Source organism: Artemia franciscana, chromosome 2 (assembly GCF_032884065.1).
Source record: "Artemia franciscana chromosome 2, ASM3288406v1, whole genome shotgun sequence".
NCBI classification, from domain to species: Eukaryota; Metazoa; Arthropoda; class Branchiopoda; order Anostraca; family Artemiidae; genus Artemia; species Artemia franciscana.
Window position 1 is genome coordinate 3,203,277 of NC_088864.1, and position 18,645 is coordinate 3,221,921.

The 18,645-nt window shown below is 36.4% G+C and overlaps 2 protein-coding genes across 2 annotated transcripts in view; one reads left to right on the forward strand and one right to left on the reverse strand.

Annotated features, from left to right (window-relative positions):
- Window positions 1-18,645, reverse strand: part of LOC136036161 (E3 ubiquitin-protein ligase UHRF1-like) — a 178,392-nt gene that overhangs the window by 3,825 nt on the left and 155,922 nt on the right. The window lies entirely within an intron of this gene.
- LOC136036024 (activating signal cointegrator 1 complex subunit 3-like) overlaps window positions 7,821-18,645 on the forward strand; it is a gene marked incomplete at its 5' end in the record, with an annotated part of 61,933 nt that continues 51,108 nt past the window's right edge. The window contains 2 exon segments of the mRNA XM_065717954.1: window positions 7,821-7,939; window positions 17,300-17,471. Of these exon segments, the coding sequence (XP_065574026.1) occupies window positions 7,821-7,939; window positions 17,300-17,471 (291 nt within the window).

An 18,645-nucleotide genomic window follows, 5' to 3' on the forward strand; every position in this document is an offset into this window, starting at 1 on the left:
TATACGTTTTATGTATTTTTTTTAATTTGTCAGGTCAATAACGCTATTGGTTTTGCAAGCTAACTTAAATAGGTCATTTTTTCGGTATGAAGATATTATCAGGCTATTAGACATCCAGGGGCGTATATGGGTAGTTTTTCGGTTTGATTTACGAACTGGAAAGGGTGAACTGATAAGATCACTCAATCTATGTGTATAACTATTTGTAGCTGAATTAACATCCTGACGATCCAAAATCTTGGACCAGTCGAACAGTGCTTCCACTCCTCCCGATTTATCGGGAGATCTCCCGACTTTTTGGAAAATCTCCCGACTGAAATTTCCTCTCGATAATCTCCCGATTTCTGTTGAATTGAGCTCTGTCCAACTTGAAGTTTCTGATCTTTCTTGATTGTCTGGCAGAATGCAAATTATGTCTTTGTTGCCCGTAAAAGGGGGATTTCAAAGCCGCCGGCCGCGTTTGATTCGCGGAAGTCAACTGCGGACCCTAATTAATGACCTAGTCGGCAGCTTGTCCCGTGAGAGACCATTGTTGTGTTCGAAAAAGGGTTAATTTGACTTGATTCTCAGTTCATAACTTCATCTGATCAGTCAACTCAGATAGTTCATTTCCACTGGATAATCTGTGTACAATAAGGACGTGGCTTACCTTACGTGACAGGATTTTTTTTAGGGTAAGTACCAAGTTTACTGGAACTGGACAATTATACATCCCTGCACGTGGGCAACCCATGAAGTAGGCTACTGACCTGTCCTAGGGGGTAGGCGGCTTTTCTGCTTCTATGATCTGTTTCTTTACCAAAATACATGTTTTAACTTGAAACCAATTCTTAACCTGTTGCCAGTTCAAGGATTCTGTAGTACAAATTCGAATACACTATTCTTACGGGTCTTATAGATATCCGGTATTTGCCAGACTACTAGCCTAGCCTATATCAAAATAACGATTTCGAGTGTCGGCGAAATCGGCTTCACAAGTCACAACAGAGCAAAATAACACTAGGGAGTAGGGTCAAGAACTATGCTTTCCTTGCTTTGCAATCGGGCCATACTCATAGCGCCGCCCACTACGCTTGCGACATTTAAAGCGAGACAAACATGCGGGTTTAGAAATTTTTAGTAAATGTAATATGCAGTCTGCACACGTCGAGGAAACTGGGGAGGTCGTATCTCTTTTTTGCTTTGTTCAAAATATGAAGTTATTGGAGCCAGCGCTGGTGCAATACCGAAAGTGTTTCAGTAGGGACGTTCACTATCGCTAGTGGTGCTAGTGTGGCTGCTGTTCGAGTGTGTCTCACTTTTTCCAGGTCTTGCCGCTACTGTCTAGTGTTATTTTGCTCTGCTTCACAATATAGGAGGATAGGAGGAGGGATTTTAAGATGTAGGCCAAAGCCAGCCATACCAAATCTGTTTTCAAAGGGACAAATCTGTTTTCAAAGTGCCGATATGTCTAAATTTTATTTCACAGTGTTCAAAGTGTATTAAAAGTGTATTATTTTGCTCTGCAAAGTGTGTTATTTTGTTCTGTTTTGGGGAGACCGGAAATCTCGAAAAACGATTAGAATGGTGGGATTGGCGTATCAGGGACCCGATCAAACTGACTTGTAATTAAAAATTTACTCGGTCCGATAGTCGTAGGGGGAGTGGAGGAAGGGGGAATCCGCAATATTGAGTCATGCGTAAATTTGGAACGGGTGATCAGATTCGAGTGAAATTTAATAATTGAACAGAGGACATGTCTCTGGTGATCTTTTTCATGTCCGGACCGGATCCGACAACTATTTGGGGGGGGGGAGGATACGTGACCGACTTAGACTGGAGAGATCGAGATGTAACTTTGTGGGAATAAAAAACAGATGCTCTGGATAAATCATTTACAGAAAAGTACGCATCATTACAGCCAAATCCAAAAATAAAATACTTTTTACAAAACGATACATTCTCGTGATTTCCAAGTTCATGGTCTTTTTTATCTCAAGGGTTTTGGTTTCAAATGATCAGAACGAAAAGCAAATTCTGTATTTCATTTTCTGAACCAGCCTTGCTAGTGCCATATGAGCTACTAGCTCTTGTTGTGTTTCCTATCATTCCTTTTAGATTGTTTTGTATAACTCTGCTGGAATTAACAAGTGGGCCAAAATTAAATAAATCATTGTCTGTAGGTAGCCTACTCTCCAAGTTGCAAGGCTAGACAGCTGGTAAAATTAGGAACATTGTGAGAACAAGTGTTATAATGAGTCTTGTTTTCATCAGTTGTGTTAAAGTGATGGCTTACCTTTTGTGGCGTGAATTTTGTCTAGGGTTTGTGGCCTACCGCCCATTTGCGCTCATAAGAAATACTTCTGATATTAATGATATTAATATCAGATATTAAGATATTAAGATTCTGTATATAAGTATATATATATATGTATATATATATAAAATAAAAGTATATACTTATATACTTTTGTCATGTATATAAGTATATACATGACAAAAGTACAGCACGTGTCCCTTGCAATGCGCTCTGACTATAAATCTCACTATCAACACTCCTGACTTGCAGGGTTCTCTCAAAATGTAACATAACAAGACCAAAGGCTTCGACTAGATCCTATAAATTTTATATTTGATCCAGACAATTGCGTCTTGTAGATCCGGTCTTCGCCAGACTCCTGGAATATCTGTACTATTTAATATTTGACCAATGACTGGTCTTCCGAGAAAACAAACTTATATTATAAGTGCACATGAGCCTAAACAAATACATGTTGCAGTATGTCCAGTAACAAACAACACTTTCCAAGCTCATGAGAAATGTCGGACGCAGATCATTCTGACTCCAGTGAAGCTCAGGATATAAAAAGAAGGAAAATTGAAAAGAAAATCGAAATTGTTCCTAGCAGTAGTGGATCAGATGAGGAATTGATAATTGTGGAACCAAGCCCCAAGCCCCGACAGAAAAAGAACAGTGGAAAACGTTACGAGCAAAAGTATGTGAAATCCTGGGAGATGGAAGATACATTTATAGGCTGGCTTTCGAAGAAGCACGGATCTGAAGTTACTATCTGTTTGTGGTGCAACACTGAGCTTTCCTACAAAAAGGGTAAAACAGATCTCACTGCCCATGCCCGTACTTCTGTGCATGTTAAAAACACAGTGACCCCAAACGCTATGCCTCCTGCTATTTCAGTGTACATGGTTCATGACGAGTTTCCGTCTGTGCTTGAGACTGAAGCTAAAATTGCTTCATTCCTGGTCAGCAACAACCTGCCATTTTCCCTTTCGGACCAGTTGATTCCCCTGCTGAAAGCGATGCCACCAAAATCGGTCCTTGATAAAGTGCGTCTCGGGAAACGAAAAGTTGTGAATGTTGTTCGTCAGGGACTCGGTCCTTACTACAAGCAAAAAGTTGTCGAAGAAATGGAGGTGAGACCTTTTTCTTTGGTCATCGACGAAACGACGGGTGTGGGAACCGTTAAACAGCTCGCTGTATATGTTTCCTTTTGTAACAACGAAATGGAAACGGATATCGATGTCATTGATTTTGTGGAGTGCTCAAACGGATAAGCAGTTTCCATTACACCAAACTGGAGAAAACTTTGGAGTTTTTAAGAGTAAGTGAAGTGCCTTTACGGAATTGGGTCGGGTTCTGTAGTGATACTGCGAACACCATGATGGGTTGTAACAACTCAGTGGCGACTCTGATCCAAAGAAGCTACCCTTGGGTATTAATAGTGAAGTGCAGTTGTCATTCCATTCATCTGTGCGCCTCATACACCTGCGAGAAACTGACGAAGACTCTAGAAGATCTGTGTCGTCATGTGTACAATCATTTCAATATGAGTGCCAAGCGTACAGCTGCCCTGAAAGAATTTCAATTGTTTTCAGAGACTGCGGTCCACAAAATATTGGCACCAGGTCAAACAAGATGGCTTTCGCTACAGAACTGTGTCCACCGAATTCTAGAGCAGTGGAATGCCCTAACCTTGTATTTTACCAGTGCCCATTTTGAAGATCCGACTCATGGCAGTGAGTTAGTTCTGAGTGCCCCGAAAAATCCATTTATGAGGAACGTCATGATGTTCGTGGACTACGCGCTGGGAGATTTGAACGACTTCAATACCCTTTTCCAGTCCCAGGCGCCTATTTTCTACCGACTGAAAATCGAAGTCATTCAATTGGTGGAAACTCTGTTGAGAAACTTTATGAATACTCGCGCAGTAAGGAGCTGTACCGACATCATGAAAATTGATGTTGAAGACGAAGCCAGTTATGTAGATCTGCGAAAGGTCTACCTCGGCTTAGATGCCGAAGCAGCAATGACTGGCCTTCTTGCGTCTAGTGATGGACGAAATGCCAATCCCGACGAAGTTGACAAGGTTTATTCTACCCCGAGAGAATTTTACAAGGAAGTGGTGGTCCAGATTAAAAACCTCTTCTCGTTCGACTCGGACATTTTCGCCTTCTCAGAACTACTTGACCTTGTTCAGGCTCAGGATCTGAATACTCCTAGCCTGGCACCATTTTTGGCGAAATATAGCTTACCCTCCTGGTCCAAAAGTCTGATAGACAGAGAGTGGAGAGAGCAGAGCTCTGTAAGTCAGCCAAATGGCGAAGATGCCAGTTCGCTCTCAGTAACTGACTACTGGAAGCTTATATTTGCCCAGAAATACTCTAACGGCAAACCAAAGCTTGGTAACCTGAGGCTTGTCGTTGAGTACCTGTACGCTCTACCGTTTTCGAACGTAATAGCGGAGAGACTGTTTAGTACTTTGAAGGACGTCAAAACAGACAAACGTAACTGCCTGTCGACAGTTACGATTAGTTCAACGCTTCAGACTAAACTTGGCATGAGTAGGCTTAAGGTGACACCTCAGTCTCTGGTCGTAGATGGGAGCTCGAGGCAGTTACTGAAAGGCGTAGTTGCTTCCGCAACCGCTACTGAAGCTAGTGCCGCTATCTTGAAATCGGCTTCTTTAGCGCGAGCTCGTCTGGCCCCAGAAAGAGCAAACAATACCGTTGACGATCAGGATTAGCTGCAGTGTGATCTAGTGAAAATTATGACTGTGATTCGTATTCATAATTCTAGTTCAAGTTATGTGATCAAGTAGTTTTAGCTGCAGTGTGATGCAGTGAAAATTCTGCCTGAGTTCTGTTACTCGTATTCGTAATTCTAGTTCTAATTATGTGAACAAGTAGTTTTAGATGACTTTCAATAAAACCATTTAGTTTGCATAAGTTTTGTATGAAAGAAACATTGTTCCTTGTTGATAGCTGATTTTGGAGTAATAATAAGTCTTCACCTTCTGGAATCTGGGTTCCCAGATTTTCCGAGATTTTTTTTTTTAAATTCTTCTGTGATACTTCAAAATTCCGGAAATCTGGGAGTTCAAAAGCCCCTTTTTTCTGAATAATTTTGATATACTTTTGGACCGGTTCATATTTGAGATGCAAGAAGAAGAAGACATCAAAGAATAATCTGGAAGCCCAGATTCCGGAAGTTCCGGGAGGTGAAGACCGGACTTAAGACTCTAAAACATATTTTCGATTCTACTTTGTTCTGTCTCTCTATTACTGACATTTTTACCACCAATACAACTGGTATGTCAGACAAAACAGCTGTTTAAAACCTTCTGATTTTTTCCCTGACTTAAAAAAAACCTCCCGATAATCTCCCGACTTTTTTGTAGTCGTTACTGATTTTCAGAAAAAAAAGTGGAAGCACTGCAGTCGAAGGATTTCAAACATTCCGTGAACCGGTTCATATTCACAGTATTATATATTCTATTAGATGTAGGGGTATTAGTTCTACGGGGTTGAGTAGCCGATAGGGAGGGTAAGGAAAGATAGATAGGAAAGTGATCTGACAGGTCAGAAAATATTATTTTGGAGGACAGGAGGTTTTCCCAGGGAAGTGGATACAAAAAGTTGTCGATTAAAGTAGCAGTAGACCTCTTAGGACCAACTTAGTAGGAAAAAGGATTGTGGGAAGAAGACCACTTGAGTTAAATGTTTCAAAGAAGGTACCACAATCATTATTATTGCTAACATTTAATAAATAACAATTGAAGTCCCCAAAAACTATTACATTCTTTTGTGGTAAATTAATAAAACTAGAAAAATCATCAAACAGATTACAAAAGAAAGGTGTCGGAAATGAGGGTGGTTTATAAAATAACGAAAAAATTATAGAATTCTCGTCTACGCTTGTGTCGACGATTATTGAATAAATGCTTCTATTATTTATTGGTTGCGAAAACAAGAATTCACAGTCTAATAGTCTGGTGAATTTTAGACTTGATTGGATGTAAAGAGAAATGCCGCCAGAGGACTTGGTTAATTTTCTTTCAATATGAATAGCTCGAAAGCCAGTGAGGGAAAATTCATTATTATCATCCATTTCTGAAAGCCACGTCTCCGTTATTCCAATTACATCGAAAGGGCAGTAAACATTTGTTAAAATTAAATCTTTAAAATTAGCCCACTTATCTCGTATGCTTCTGATGTTAAAACAAATTACATTAAGTTTGGTCTCTTACATTAGCTTAGGTTTTACATTTTTCACAAAATCAAAAGTGTCGAGATATTTACAGTTAATTTGGTTTAAAGGGCTATCGGGGCTAGCCAAGGTGCTGGTGGGCAAATTATTTTGGTCATCGTAATAGTAAAAAAAAAACATTATTGCACAGTGATAAATTCGTGAGAAACGTAAAGTTTTTTTTTAGCTTTTTTAGTTTTTTTTTTAGCTTTTTTTTGTTTTTTACCTTTTTTATTTTTTTCCTTTTCTTTAGTTTTTTCTTTTTAGGTTTTTTTTTTTTTAGCTTTTTTAGTTTTTATAGATTTTTTCTTTTTAGTTTTTTAGGAAACGATAGTCCTTTCAACGTCGGGAGAAATTTCGCACCGTGCCATCAATTCAGAATTTCTATCACTGATGAAGTACAATTGTAAAAATTTATGATTATCGCCTGAGAATGGTAGAAGGGACCCTGCTCTATGATAAATTTGCCTTTATACGTTGAAAGTAGGCATAAATTGATCTTGATTTTCGATTTGGGCACCAAACGACGTCATTTGGAAACATGAGTTATATTTTCTGGGCTGCATCTTAATGCCAGGCGACAATTTTCAGGTTGCTCTTGTAATTCCTCGTCTCGCTTTCTTTTGGTGATTTCTCTTTGAGACGCAAGCCTTTTGTCACGCTGTTGTTGTGATTCCTTTGCACGCTTTCTTTTCATACTTTCTCTATTAGCCGCAATCCTGTTTTCACACTGTTGTTTTGATTTCGGAATTAGAATAAGGAATTGTGTCAGTATTAATAATAAGAATAATTGATTTTTATCTTCTTTACGTGCATAAAATTGTCGTTACGATGAATTAAGTAGAAGAAAAAGGAATATAAGCAGAAATACATAAAGAAAAATGCAACATGAGAAGTAAGAAATAACGAAAAGTTAATTTGCATATCAAAGCAAACTGCAGCTAAGAAAACTAACTAATAAACTATGTGTGAAAAACATTTAAAATTATAGGAACGCATACAAAAAAAATCGCGATAATCTATAGGTGAAGACTATCACAAGCTCTAACTGAGCCGAAATCGGGTCTATTGGATAAATCAGACGAAATCAGATGCATCGCATCCCCCCACCCCTTCTGTACTTACCTGATCGAATGTTTTTAAATATAAGCTTGAGTGAGAGAAATTACTGGGGTCTTAAGGGAAAAGTGTTGCCCCATTGTGCATACTTAGGTAGTTGCCTGGCTTTCGACGAATTTTTTTGTTTGCTTTTGGTTTATATTTTTTAAGTTTAATTGATTCTCCATATATATTTTAGGATTAGAGGATCTGAACTTGAAACATACGTGCTCTTTTGGCATTGGGGTGTACCATGCTGGATTAGCAGATAAAGATAGACGGACTATCAAAGAACTTTTTGTTAATCATAAGATACAGGTAACGGTAGCCATACTTCTTAAATATTTACCTCGTCATTTGTAGTTTTCTTGTATTTTATAGCCTCCGAGACACATTGGATGGGAAGGAAGATTTAGTTTGTGAGACGACAATAATAAAAGGATTAAAAAATATTAAAGCCTCAGGTGCTGATAGTGTGGTAAATGATTATTTTAAAAATGGTAGCTATGAGGTTAGAAATAAGTTACTGAAGATTATGAATATGATTTTTGAAAAGGGGGAAGCACCTAGTGATTTTAGGAAAACCCTAATAAAACCCCTGTATAAGAAAGGTGGTAAGAGTAAGTGTGGTAATTATAGAGCTATTAATGTGGTCTTTGTAAGCAGCAAATTACTTAGTATAATGATACCTTTTGGATTGAGAGATGCTGTAGACAAGGTAATAAGAGAAGAACAGTGCAGTCTTAGGAAGGGTAGAGGATGTTTCGACCAAATTTTCACACTTAGTTAATAATTAAGTACCTGAGTAAATACTTAGTTAAGTACCTGAGTCATCAAAGACCTTTTGACAGAGTGTGGTTTAGAGCAAAATCTTGGGCTTGGCCCAATGTGACAGGAGTGCTAATTAACAAAATCTTGGGGGGGGGATGAGACAAAGGTACCAATAATTGACCAAATTGACAAATTAGTTATTAAAAAAAGAGTAAAAAAAGGATAAGAGGGCGCCAGAAAAAAATCTTTGGAGGGAGCGGGATCTCCCCTGGATATGCCTGTGCTTTATTCCTCAGTTTAGATTATGAGCTGACATTCAATTGGGCTGATAGAAGAGCTTTAGCGAAGTTCTTATTTTTGTATGATATACCAGACAAATACATTAAAGTGATAAGTGCTATGTTCGAGAATAACATTGATACGGTTAAGGTAGCAAATGTGGTTATTAGCTTGTTTCGTATTAAATCAGGAGTTAAGCAGGGTTACGTTCTATCACTATTTGTATGAATCATTTTTATGGACTTTGTCTTAAAGAGCACAACAAAGGCAATGGAAAAACACGGAATCGAATGGGGAAGTAAGACTATCCTGGATTTTTACTAGATAGATAGATTTTTAGATTAATTTTTCATTTTGGAATTGTCAAGCCCTTAGGACAGTATATCCTACCCTGCGGAACATTTTGAGTGATTTACAAGAATTACCGTTAGCAATAGGACTTAGTGATACATTTGTCTGAAGTAGGAATAATTATTCAGTTTGGGATTTCTAATTCCCAGGATATGTTAATAGAAGGTGTTTCATATTGGGTGAGGGAAGATCGCTCGCTGTTGCTTGAGGGAAGGCTAGATACTCTTTTTATTAAAATTGATGGTAATTGTGATAAAAATATAGTTGTTGATTTAATATATAAACACCGATTGATGATATTTTTATTAGGGAGATGGAGATTTTAATGGAAAATTTTGATAGTAAATCTAAATATAAAGTGCTAACGGGAGAATTTAATAAATACCCCCTTAAAAGTTCAAATCATCTAGATTCTTTCAATTTAATGAATTCTTCTTATCTATATCCACTGATTACTATCCCTACATGAGTTACTGGAAAATCTGCAACGTTAATTAACAATATATTCATGGACGGAACTTACTTGAATGTTCTTATGCTGATGTTTTAGTTACGGATGGATCGGACCACTTTTTTCTCATGAGCAAATTAAAAAAATCCTGTGGAATGATAACCAAAAATGATCATTTAAATAAAAACTTCTTCCGTGATTTAAGAGGAGATAATTTTAGAAAAATTTTGAGATAGAAATGGACGATGTAGATTTTTCTCCAGTATTTCAAGAAGATGATCCATCGGCTGCGTATGATATTTTATTGGAACCCTTAAAGCTGTATTAAATAAGGCATGTCCTCTTAGAATACCTAAAAGGGCTAGGGCGAAACTCACTAGAAAATCATGGACTACTCACGCCATTCCAAATACTATAAACCGAAAAAACGCTTTATAAAGCATATTTAGCCGAACCATATACTATCAATTTTCAGCAATTTAAAACCTGTAGGAACATCTTAAATTGATTGAAACGATAAGTTGAAAAAGCGTATTGGCAAAATGAATTTATGAAGCATAGACCTGACAAAAGGGTAAAATAGAAGTTATCACTAACCTAGAAACTGAAAGGGAAATTTGACCGCCAACTATTTATGTAAATATTTTCGTAGTGAGGGTGCAAAACTATGTGAAGATGCTCTGGAAAAAAATAAACATCCTCCCAAAATAGTTCAATTTGAAGTTCTAGTAAATGCTCAAATGACTTAATCCTTGTGATGTAAATGAAGTGGGAAAAATTATCAATGGAGTGTGTTCGAATTCGAGTGATGTTGACGGGATTTCCCAGAAGATTGCTAAATCTATTAAGTCAGTTATAACACCTATTCTATGTCATTTAATTAATAAATCAATGGAAAAGGGGATTTTTCCGGAAGCTTTGGAGGTTGCTAAGATAGTACCATTGCACAAAGATGGTAAGAAAGATGACCCTTAAAATAAAAGACCATTTTTATTCTTCCTTTTTTTATCTAAAATATATAAAAGTTATTTGCATCTAGGCTAAATGATTGCGTTGCAAAAAATAAAATTCTTGAAAAATCTATATTTGGTTTCAGGAAAAGACTATCAACTGAAATGGCTACAATCCAACTTGTAGATTAGGTAGATGACGCGTGCAAATTGGGTTTGATTCTTCTGCCTTATTTATAGATTTAAAGAAAGCCTTTGACACAATTGATCATAAAAAATATTACTTGAGCTGGATAAAATCGGTTTGACTGGAAATGGCATCTTATGGTTTAAATCGTGCTTGAGTGGACGGAAGTGAATCGTTGTGAATGGGTCTTCAACTTCTGTAGCTAATGGGATAACATGCAGAGTACCCCAAGGGTCTTTACGAGGTCTTTTTATTATTATTAATTTTTATCGATAGAATTAAATATTATTTGATAGAGACTGGTACAATGCTTTTTGCAGATGATACTCTTTTACTTGTTGCTGCGCCATCAGTTAATCTACTTTTTGATAAAATGAGAAAGGCGTTGGTCTAGTTTATTGAGTGGGCAGGTTTTGATCTTTTGACATTAAATTATACCAAAACTAATTATATTTTATTTTCTCGGATATCTAGTATTGAAACTAATACAAAAATAATTGTAAATGGTAATCAAATAAAAAGAGTAAGGTAACAAAGCATTTGGGTTTTATGGTTGATGAAAATCTATCACGGGAAACACACTGATATTATAGCTTCAAAATTGTCAAGATCTCTGGGTGTGATTTGCCGAGATAAAAACTTATTTTCAAAGAAAATTATTAGATTGTTTTTGTTTGTTATTTTTACCCGTATATTTTCATTGGATGCTCCATATGGGCAAGTAATTTTGTGTCATGTTGTAAAAAAAATTCAGAATATTCAAAATAAAACTGTTAAACTTTTGTCACCTAAAATATTCTTTGCTCAAAATATTAACGAATGTTACACTAAGAATAAACTTCTTGAAATTTCAAAACTATAGATTATCAAGTTCGTATTTTCACAAATAAATTATTTAATAATTTGCTTCCCTTTTTTAGAGAATTTTTTTCGATTAATAGTAATCTCCATAGTCAGGATACACGAGGAGCATCGAATCTAGCACATCAATTTAGAAAAACGACTGGAGTTCTTTTTTTTTTTCTAATGAGAAATTTTGCTTCCTGTGTATGAGATATGATACCAGTTGCAATTCGAAATGCAAGTCATCTGGTAACCTTCAAGGCCACAGCCGAAAAATTTTTCCTTAAAAAAAATAGTATTTATGAATGTTTTTGTGTAAGTAGAATGGTTTTTGTATATGTGTGGATTTAGTGATATTACCAAGTAGAATAATATAAAATAGTATTTTTTTTTTATTTATAAGGCTCACAACAGTCTTTCATTGGCCATGAAATCAGTAAATTTTAGTATACAGTATTAATTCTCTCAAAACTTCGAGTATGATCAGTTTTCAGTAAAGTGCTAGTTTTTCAGTGAAGTCCTTGGTTTCAGGCTCTCTTTCAAAATTCCTGTAAATTTGTTTTCAAAACATTTATCTGTTAATAGATAGTGTTTGTGAGTCAGCTACGAAAGGCAATTTTTCTCATTATCCAGTTTCTTTAAAAACGCCTTTTTAAATATCGGTTACTGTAAGCCGTGGTTCACTCTTTACTAGGCTGGAGCTATGACTTAAACCATAATGCCCTTGAAAAATCAAGTTTAGTTTTTTAGAATACCTAGAATAGAAGATTCCCACCTATTCCCAACAAGCCCTTAGGGGTTTTCTTAACAGATGCAGCAAGAATTTTCTTCTTTTTTTTTGTCAAATAAAGTTATCTTATCTTAAAAACCTCAATCTTGACTGAATGTTCATGAATTTGAATTTGCCTGATACCTTCAAGTGGTAGAGACTCAGAAAATTAGTGGAAATTTTACACAATGATTGACAATTTTATATTCTCATCAAGTATTGTTGATTCTATACAAAGTTTTAGAAAAGACCGCATTAATCCAAACAAATCGTTTTTTTTTCTTTTTTTGTGCTTTTTGTATTTTTAGGGCATATTTTGGCTAATTATATGCTATTATTAGTTACAAAATAAATGCTAGAATTAAGTGTTGTTACAATATCAAAATTAATATGAACACCGAATATGAATATTGATGAAAATTTAGATAATATGATTGATAGTAATTTTGTGGAGGAGTTTGGGCTATGGGATGTTGTTGCTCGGTGGGAGGATGTCCTCCGGGTTGTTCATTTGAATGCTCAAGGGATGAATTCTTCCCTGGATGATATACAGCTTATATGTAAGAATTCTCGCCCTGGAATTATTGGTTTATGTGAAAGAACCAGCTACTTATGGATATACCTGGATATAATTCAATATTTCTAAATAGAAAGATAGCAAAAGGGGGGGGGGCGAGGATTTTATGTATTGAGTAATCTGGCAGTTGTAAGAAGAGATGATCTGTCTATAAACATTGGACGGGTATTTGAATCTCTGTTCATAGAAGTGGCTACTAGCTCCAATGAAAAGATAATAATTGGCGAAATATACAGATCTCCAAGCGGATCAATGAAACAAGTTATGGAAATATTAGAGATTGTTCTTGGGAAAGTATTGTTTGAAAAGGCAGAAATAATTTTAATGGGTGATTTTAACGCTGACATGATGGATATGTCATCGAGTCAGGCTTGTGATATACTGGCACTATTAATCTCGTCTGGGTTAACTCCCTGTATAAATATCCCTACACGAATTTCGAACCAATCTGCATCCTTAATTGACAATGTGCTTTCATATATATATTCTGTAAAAAATGAAGTGCTACTATCAGACACATCGGATCATTTTCCAGTAGGAGTTTTACTTCCACTCCCCCGGCTTGCCCGCCGAATAGCCCCTGATAATAAACCAAGATTCCGATATGCACCAGCAAACATCGAAAAGCTCAAAGGTGATTTATTCTCTACGTCATGGGAGTTTACAATACCTGAGAGGGTGAGCTTAGAAAATTATAATAAGATATTTGATTTTTTTTATGAAACAGTAAAGAAGAAATTTATCCACCATTGCCGAACACCCCAACCAAGTCTTTCTAAGAGATCAACACCCATAGCCCCATGGACTACAGCTGGAATACTGAAGTCAATAAAGAGGGAACAGAACGTTTGGAAAGGGTATAGGAACAGATCAAGTGATGCTACATTAGAGGCTTTTAAACTATACCGGAAGATGCTTAAAACTCTGATTCGAAAAGCTAAAATTACATATTTTTCCCGAAGCTTTGCGGATTGCAGCAAAAATATTAAGAAAACTTGGGATGTAATTAAGGAAGTTCCGCAACCATCGGCAAGACCTAGAAAGCTTCCTAAATCACTTAATGCTCAGAATCAGCTTTTCTTAGATGAAGACCAAGTGCGCCATCAGATGACTAAATTTTTTGCTGACGTTGGGAAAACAACGGCGTTAAGTGTGGTTCCTTCTTCAAGTTCTAGAACTTGGAAGCAGTTCCTCGGTCCTTCCTGTGCAAAGTCAATGGTTCTTGAGTCAGTTACGGAGCAGGAACTGATAACAATAATTTCGCCATTGAAAAATTCTTCTTCTGGATTCGACCAAATTCCTGCCAAATTAATCAAACAGATTCTTTCCTCAATTATTACACCACTGTGCCACTTGGTTAACCAGTCATTCAAGCTCGGAATATTCCCTCACCGTCTCAAGTTGGCACGAGTGATAGCACTATTTAAAGGAGGTGACCGGGAGGACCCGGAGAACTATAGGCCTATATCTCTTCTGTCTGTCTTTTCTAAAATATTTGAAAAGGCTATTCTAAAGCGTTTGCTGAGTTTCCTAGACGCGAAGAAGTTTTTTCATCGGCACCAATTTGGTTTTCGGGAGAAGTGCTCAACAGAACACGCATGTAATGTGCTTTTTCATTTTGTACGACAGTCTTTAGACTTCGGCCTTATCCCTGCGGCAATAATCCTTGATGTGAAGAAAGCTTTTGACAGCCTCACACACGAGATACTTATTGGTAAGTTGTCGCATCAAGGCGTTCGTGGAGAAGCTCTGTCCTGGTTTTCTTCATTCCTAACTGGCCGATCTATTCCAGTTGAAGCTTCTGATTAGCATATTCCAGTCGAATATGGAGTGCCACAAGGCTCAGTTCTTGGGCCATCCCTTTTCCTCATATATGTCAACGACCTCTATCGACTATTTAGCAACCCACGATCTGATTGCTGTTGTCATTTGTGCCAGAAAGGAGATGCTGTGGTTGGAGCCTTGAATACGCCTGGTCAACATGAAGAACTCTTTGCATTCGTCGACGACACCATCCTGGGGGCTGCAGCACCTGATGAATCATCTCTTATCCTCAAGCTACAATTGATTGCAGAAAATATATATCGTTGGTTTGATGCAAATATGTTGGCTTTGAATGTAAAAAAAATCGTTTCTTCTTATACTCTCCCGCATAGGCAAAAGCTTCCCTACAGTGACAGAGCTTAAAACATCTAAGGGATCCATATCCCGCCCAGCGGACCGGTTTATTCGATTCCTTGGGATACTTCTGGATGAAAATCTATCTTTCAAACGGCATATTGAGTCAATGAGGTTAAAGGTTTCTCGAGGCCTTGGAATTATTCGGAAGCTAAGCGAGTCTTTCCTTTCTCTATCCTTCGTCTATTATATTTCTCTCTTATTTACCCTTATCTATGCTACTGCTCGTCAGTCTACCTCCCATATTTCTGTTGAACTTCTGAAGATTAAAGATATTCATACATTACACCTCTCTTTCATTGCTTTTCAGTATTTCTGTGGAGACCTTCCATCAAGTTTTTCCGGGCCTTTTGAAATTTTTTGAAATGTTAGTCCTTATGAAACTAGAAACAAGGATGATGTGCTATTGCCATCCACCCCCGCAGTGCGCTCGGACTTTGGTCTGATAGTTGCTGTCTTCAAGAAACACTTGAAGAATTTTTAATTAAAAAAAAGTAAATTAAATTATAATATTGATCAGTTATTTATATTGTTTAGTTTTCAAAATTCAATTTATTTAATTAATTATTTAGATTGAATTTAATTATTTAGATTTGGGTGGTGTGAGTGTTGTATCCTCGATGTATATATATATTTTTATTTTTATTTATTTTTTATTTTTTTTGTAAGTAGGTGGTGTGGAGACCGGTTGTACTCGGATGAGGATTGGTGAATAGACTCTAAATATATTTTAAGTGTGAATGTATTTAATAGTTATTCATGTTTTGTTTTATATTTTTTTTTCAAATAACGGGCCATTGAGCCCTTTGGGATATTTTTGTTTATAAATGGATGGATATTGGTAATAAAAAGAACTTGAACTTGAATCAACTTAGACAAGCTCCTAGCGTAGTGTGGTTTGCTTAAAAGTAAGTAATACCTATTCTTCATAATTTTTAACAATTTTTCAATAAGTACACTTTTAAAGCTTCTAATGCGAAAGTTAAATAATAATAATAATTAATTTAAACCCTCTTTACATACATAAAATACACTTAGAGGAGTACAAAATGCAGAAAAACAAAATAAAAATGGAAACAAATAAACAACAAAAAACTCGCAAAAAAAAACAACAATATCTCAGCTACTTAAGCAACGCAATTAAGCTAATTAATTAAGTAGAAAGTTGACAATATTTTCTCGACACTTTTGGAACCTATCCACGACCTGTTCCATTTTTGAGGAAATATTGAAAACGCCACGTCTACTCGAAATGCAATGGTTGGCAATCCAGAGCGGCAATCACAGAAGATATTTGCAAAAACAGAAGAATAAAGATATATTTTCTTCCACCCAGATAATGTAAAAAAAAAACTTCACAAAGGGACCAAGAAGAAGACATTTGTTTCCCCCTTTCTTTTAGTAACACTGAGATTGTTTTAAAGCTTAATATGAAGGATCCTGTAGTCTGTATAAAGAAAAAAAATATAAAACATTTGAAGATAAGGCGAAAATTAACCTTTTAGGCCACAATTTATTTCCGTTTTTTAGTAACAGTTCTGGCTCTTCATGATTTATAGGCTAAACTATTTAGCAAGTGTTTTTGTATCTTTTTTTTTAAGTATTTGATAAATACTTGATAGGTTTTGATTGTAAGTGTTATCATTTGTTTTTTCTTTATATTATATTGTAGCGTACTCCTCATTTTTTGAGGGAAATAAAGAAAATAAAATAAATACGATGGAAAAAAGCGTTGTAAAGTCTGCCCGGGGTTATTTTGTGAAACTGGCCTTTAACTCGAGCAAGCAGTCTGTGCGATTTTCTAAGCTTTTCTTTCAACGCCGAGATAACAAGTGTTTTTGTATTTTTAACATTTGATCCAAACGGGAGACCTAAATAATTCAGAGAGAGCGATGCAGAAATAGTTTCTAGGCCAACATTAATAGTAACATACGGTTGCTGAGACGAACCGTAGACGAGAAGGTCAGTTTTAGAGGAGATGAGTTGAAGCCTAATCTTATTAAGACCAGAGCAAACTGTATGAACTGTATTTTATAGAACCTGTAGGTCACTTGATAATAGAAGGATATCATCTGCGTAACAGGGGTAGTTGAAATCAATATAGGGTTCAATTAGAAATAGAGGAACATTTTTAGTAACGATTTTGTTCAGCTGGCTGCCTGGCCACACCTGTATGCTTCCATAAGAGACGGCAGAAAAATTGTTTATTTTCCTTCTCAGTAGAGAAAAAATAGCATGTGAATGTTGTTGCAATATCAGAACTATTAAATATTTATAAGTGTATTGAGTTCTGCTTATTAGCAAATAATGCCTGCTTTTCAGATTCTCATTACCACGTCTAATTTGGCTTGGGGTGTAAACGTCCCTGCTCATTTGGTCATCATAAAAGGCACAGAATATTATGATAGCAAAACCAAACGCTACATTGACATACCCATTACAGACGTCCTTCAAATGATGGGTAGAGCCGGTCGGCCACAGTATGATACTCAAGGTAACTCATTCTAAATGCTCAGTTTTTAGTCAAGACTTCATATCCAAGACCATTGTAAAGCATCTTCGATTTGGGTGGCTTTTAACAAAGAGCAATTTTAGCTAACAAAAGTGTGACATTTGCTATTTTGCAAAAGGGGTAAATATTGGTTGTAGACTAGGATAATTTTTCCTATGGGAGCTCTTCGTTTACCTTCCAGAAAACAGAAGATTTTTGTTTATCAGTTTAAGTTTTTTTCAACTATGCATTGGTTTATTTTTGAAAAATTTCGGTTTCGGTTTACTTAGCCTTTTCAGTGGTTTTTATCAAAAACAGAAATTGCTTGGGGCTTTTCATAATATTAGATTTTAGTTTCGATTCAGTTATAATTGTTGGATTCGGTTTCATCTACGAAGCAGTGTCAAATTAAACTGAAGACAGTATTCAGTTTAGTTCAGTTCATTCGGGTTTATTAAGAAAAATTATAACAGTCATAACATACATAATCTCTCATCTCTATGCAAAAAGTGTATGCTGAGTCCCTTATCACCTCAAAAATAAATACACACTATGGCTCTCCCTCCACTCCTCAATACAACCATGGCCCCCACCAACAAAACCATCCTTACAAGTCCCCACCTCTTCATCCAGGAGGAAACCACTCCAACCTCACACAAAAAAAAACTCAATAATGGCTAAAATCACTTTTCTATTTAGAATCATCATTCAAACTAAACTAATTCAAAACAAGATAATTTTTTATTCTCTTTTTGAAAGAACCAATGGAGCTCCTACCTCTCAGTTCAAGCGGTAGGGTATTGTAAGCCTTAGCACAGACGATGTCAGGTGAAAAATCTGACCTCGCTGTTGGCGTATGTCGAATATGGATCTGTGCAGATAGTCTTGTAATTGGAAGATGTTGTTCGGATACCAAACGGAATAGATTCCTAAAAGGTGGTGGAAGCAAGCCGGAGAGGAATCTGAAAGCAAAAACCAAGCAGGAAAGCTTAAACAGTGATTTCAGCGAGAGATAATCTTCTGTGTGTTTGAGGATCTTTAAGGCATTCTTGTGAAGGAATCCAGTTTTTTCAGATGGGATTTGAACGTCGACTGCCATACCGTTGCGCAATACTGTAAGTTGGGTTTAATGAGTGCATTGTAGAGAAGGGTAAGGGTTTTACGTGGGAATGTGTTC